Below are 5,000 nucleotides of genomic sequence, written 5' to 3'. Positions count from 1 at the left end.
AGAAGAAGAAGAAGAAGAAGAAGAAAAAGAAGAAGAAGAAGAAAAAGAAGAAGAGAGAGAAGAAGAAAAAGACGAAGAAGAAGAAGAAAAAGACAAAGAAGAAGAAGAAAAAGACGAAGAAGAAGAAGAAGAAGACGACGAAGAAGAAGAAAAGGACGAAGAAGAAGAAGAAACAGACGAAGAAGAAGAAGAAAAAGACGAAGAAGAAGAAGAAAAGACGAAGAAGAAGAAGAAGAAAAGACGAAGAAGAAGAAGAAAAGACGAAGAAGAAGAAGAAAAAGGCGAAGAAGAAGAAGAAAAGGCGAAGAAGAAGAAAAAGGCGAAGAAGAAAAAGAAAAAGACGAAGAAGAAGAAGAAAAAAAAAGACGAAGAAGAAGAAAAAGGCGAGGAAAAAGAAAAAGACGAAGAAGAAGAAAAAGACGAGTAAGAAGAAAAAGACGAAGAAGAAGAAAAAGACGAAGAAGAAGAAGAAAAAGACGAAGAAGAAGAAAAAAAAGACGCAGAAGAAGAAGAAATAGACGAAGAAGAAGAAAAAGACGAAGAAGAAGAAGAAAAAGACGAAGAAGAAGAAGAAAAAGACGAAAAAGAAGTAAAAAGACGAAGAAGAAGAAAAAGACCAAGAAGAAGAAAAAGACCAAGAAGAAGAAAAAGACGAAGAAGAAGAAAAAGACGAAGAAGAAGAAAAAGGCGAGGAAGAAGAAAATGACGAAGAAGAAGAAGAAAAAGACGCAGAAGAAGAAAAAGACGAAGAAGAAGAAAAAGACGAAGAAGAAGAAAAAGACGAAGAAGAAGAAAAAGACGAAGAAGAAGAAAAAAAGACGCAGAAGAAGAAGAAAAAGACAAAGAAGAAGGAGAAAAAGACAAAAAAGAAGAAAAAAGACTTAGAAGAAGAATAAAAAGACGAAGAAGGAGAAAAAGACGAAGAAGAAGAAAAAAAGACGAAGAAGAATAAGAAAAAGACGAAGAAGAAGACGCAGAGGAAGAAGAAAAATACGCAGAAGAAGAAGAAAAAGACATAGAAGAAGAAGAACACAATACAGTTAGACAAACGGACCAAAATGAGCACAACGGAGGACTGCTTGAAGACGGCGCGGACATCGGTTGTGGAAATTTTCTTGTCGGGAACAGTGAACTGGAGTAGCGAGACGACCCCCACGTCTAGGCTCAGGGCTACGACCACCATCACGTGCACAGGAAGGTAGTCCTTCTGATCTTGGCCCTGAGGGGGGGGGGGGGGGGAGGAGGAGGAGGAGAAATTAGGTGTAAATTGTAAAAAGAAAAAAAAAAAAAAAAAATCTACATATATTTTTTTGGTTTGTTTGTTACTTTGGATAAGTTGGGTGAATAAAGTCAAGTTTCCTAAGATCGGTAGAAAATATGATGAAAATTTTGTGTTTGTTTTCCTAGGATGGGTGGAAAATTAGATGAAACTTTTTTTTTTTTTCTTTTTTTTTTTTTTCTTTTTTCTTTTTTTTTTTTTGTTTCCTGAGGTCGACAATAAAATAAAATTTCCCAAGATGGATGGAAAATGATGATTTTTTTTTTTATATATATGTATGTTTCCTGAGATAAATGAGAAATAAAATGAATTTCTGACGATTTGATTCCTCGAGATTGGTAAAAAATAAGGCGAAACTAAAACGAAACTTGGATTTTTTGTTCCCTGAGATGGATCCAGAATTAAAAAAGGGATTATTTTTGTTAGTTTCTTGAGATGGATAAAAAAAAAAAACGGATGAATATCTTCCTTGAGTTAAATAAGAAATAAAACTTAAATTCCTAAGATGAATATAAATTATATTTATTAACTAATATTAAATAAAAAGTTATTAGGGTTCTATTTTTTCCCCTAAGATGAATTTGAGTTCCATTTATATCCCTGATATTGAATAAAAAAATATTAGGGTCCATTTTTTTCCCCTAAGATGGATTATAAAGATGATGATGATTGCATTTATTCCCTGCAACATATTAGTAAAAGTAATCAGAGGTCCATTTGTCCCTGAGATGAATTAGAAGACCGGATTAGGGTTCACTCTGTCCCTGAAATGGATAATAAAGAGATTTGGATTCCGTTGAGATGGGTAAAGAAATGACTTGGATTCTGTTGGTCGCTGAAATGGAAAAAAATTGTGATTTTGATAGTATTAGTGCCTGAGGTGGATAGGAAATAAGTGTTGGATCTTGTTTACCCGTGCGAATGTGATGTAAAGGTAAGAGAGAGAGAGAGAGAGAAGAGAGAGAGAGAGAGGGAGGGAGGGAGGGAGGGAGGGAGGGAGGGAGAGAGAGGGAGGGAGAGGGAGGGAGGGAGAGAGAGGGAGGGAGGGAGGAGGGAGGGAGGGAGGGAGGGAGGGAGGGAGGGAGGGAGGGAGGGAGGGAGGGAGGAGGGAGGGAGGGAGGGAGGAGGGAGGAGGGAGGGAGAGAGAGGGAGGGAGGGAGGGAGAGAGAGAGAGGGAGGGAGGGAGGGAGGGAGGGAGGGAGGGAGGGAGGGAGGGAGGGAAGGGAGGGAGGGAGGGAGGGAGAGAGAGGGAGGGAGGAGGGAGGGAGGGAGAGAGAGAGAGAGAGAGAGAGAGAGAGAGAGAGAGAGAGAGAAGAGAGAGAAGAAGAAAAAGACCAAGAAGAAGAAAAAAAAGACGCAGAAGAAGAAGAAAAAAAAGACGAAGAAGAAAAAAAGACGAAAAAGAAGTAAAAAGACGAAGAAGAGAAAAGACGAAGAAGAAGAAAAAGGCGAGGAAAAAGAAAAAGACGAAGAAAGAAGAAGAAAAAAGACTTAGAAGAAGAATAAAAAGACGAAGAAGAAGAAAAAGAAAAAAAAGAAGAAGAAAAAGACCAAGAAGAAGAAAAAGACGAGTAAGAAGAAAAAGACGAGTAAGAAGAAAAAGACGAAGAAGAAGAAAAAGACAAAAAAGAAGAAAAAGAAGAAAAAGACAAAAAAGAAGAAAAAGACAAAGAAGAAGGAGAAAAAGACAAAAAAGAAGAAAAAAAGAAGAAAAAAGACTTAGAAGAAGAATAAAAAGACGAAGAAGAAGAAGAAAAAGACAAAAAAGAAGAAAAAAAAGACGCAGAAGAAGAAGAAAACAGACGAAGAAGAAGAAGAAGACGACGAAGAAGAAAAAAAAGACGCAGAAGAAGAAGAAAACAGACGAAGAAGAAGAAAAAGGCGAAGAAGAAGAAAAAAAAAAAAAAAAAATATATATATATATATATATATATATATATATATATATATATATATATATATATATATATATATATATATATATATATATATATATATATATATATATATATATATATATATATATATATATATATATATATATATATATATATATATATATATATATATATATATATATATATATATATATATATATATATATATATATATATATATATATATATATATATATTATATCCATAAAATTATAAATACGTATTTGTAATTCGATGAACGGATTTTTCGAAGAGAAAGTATATTATGAATTTAATTAAAGATAAAGGGAAATATTGCATGGATAGAGACACATTCCTTAATAACAAAAGTCCACATCTAAAACCAGTGGATAAATACGTAAGTGGTAGAGATATAAACAAAGATGGATATAATAACTGGAAAAAAATAAATATGAAAGAATCCACGATTAGAGAGAGAGAGAGAAGAAGAAAAAGAAGAAGTAGAAGAAGAAGAAGAGAAGAAGAAGAAGACGACGAAGAAGAAAAAGAAGAAGAGAGAGAAGAGAGAGAGAGAGGGAGGGAGGGAGAGAGAGAGAGGAGAGAAAATATTCGAGAAATACGATTGTACTTGCATACGTATGTCGAAATAAAAGTATATAAGAACAATTTAAAAAAAAGAGGAAAGCAAAAATCATCATTAACAACAACAACAACAACAACAACAACAACAACAACAACAACAACAACAACAACAACAACAACAACAACAACAACAACAACAACAACAACAACAACAACAACAACAACAACAACAACAACAACAACAACAACAACAACAACAACAACAACAACAACAACAACAACAACAACAACAACAACAACAACAACAACAACAACAACAACACGATGCTTGTAAAAATGGGACAAAAAGTTAAACAAAAAATCACAACAACAAATGAACAATTAAAGAAAAGTAAAGAAAGAATACAAATTAAAATAAATAGATAAATAAAATAAATATAAATTTCTGACGATTTGATTCCTCGAGATTGGTAAAAAATAAGGCGAAACTAAAACGAAACTTGGATTTTTTGTTCCCTGAGATGGATCCAGAATTAAAAAAGGGATTATTTTTGTTAGTTTCTTGAGATGGATAAAAAAAAAAAAAAACAAAAAAAAAAAAAAAGACGAAGAAGAAGAAAAAGAAGAAGAAGAAGAAGAAAAAAAAGACGAAGAAGAAGAAAAAGAAGAAGAGAGAGAAGAGAGAGAGAGAGGAGAGAAAATATTCGAGAAATACGATTGTACTTGCATACGTATGTCGAAATAAAAGTATATAAGAACAATTTAAAAAAAAGAGGAAAGCAAAAATCATCATTAACAACAACAACAACAACACGATGCTTGTAAAAATGGGACAAAAAGTTAAACAAAAAATCACAACAACAAATGAACAATTAAAGAAAAGTAAAGAAAGAATACAAATTAAAATAAATAGATAAATAAATAAAAAACAGACAATAACTTCCTTCTTTTTTGTTCATTCGTTGTTGTATCAAAAAAAAAAAAAAAAAAAAAAAAAAAACTATAACAAGGAGAAAAACAAAACTTACCTGCAAAAGCTGCAATATAACGCATCTTCATCGGTAACATTTTCTTGTCAATATTCATGTTGTCTTCAATAAGTCTCGGAACTAAAGCAAATGATCAAAGAATGGCCACTCTGCGCTGCAACATTGACAGGCTGCCATTTAGGACTGTGTGCGGACGTGTCTCTGCAAGTGTGTGTGTGTGTGGGAATGCGAGTGTGAGTGAATGTGTGAGTG

General features: G+C 33.2%; 1 protein-coding gene across 1 annotated transcript in view; it reads left to right on the top strand.

Moving 5' to 3' along the window:
• LOC125042495 (cilia- and flagella-associated protein 251-like) overlaps positions 1 to 568 on the top strand; it is a gene marked incomplete at its 3' end in the record, with an annotated part of 1,374 nt that extends 806 nt beyond the window's left edge. Inside the window, exons 3-4 of the mRNA XM_047638137.1 lie at positions 1 to 218; positions 501 to 568. The exon at positions 1 to 218 is cut by the window's left edge and continues 137 nt beyond it. Coding sequence (XP_047494093.1) covers positions 1 to 218; positions 501 to 568 — 286 coding nt within the window. The remainder of the gene's footprint in view (positions 219 to 500) is intronic.
• Positions 569 to 5,000: the final 4,432 nt, after the last annotated feature.

This window comes from Penaeus chinensis, chromosome 32 (genome assembly GCF_019202785.1).
Source record: "Penaeus chinensis breed Huanghai No. 1 chromosome 32, ASM1920278v2, whole genome shotgun sequence".
Classification (NCBI taxonomy): Eukaryota; Metazoa; Arthropoda; class Malacostraca; order Decapoda; family Penaeidae; genus Penaeus; species Penaeus chinensis.
Note: the sequence above shows the minus strand (reverse complement) of the source record. Positions and strands in the feature narration are given on the sequence as shown.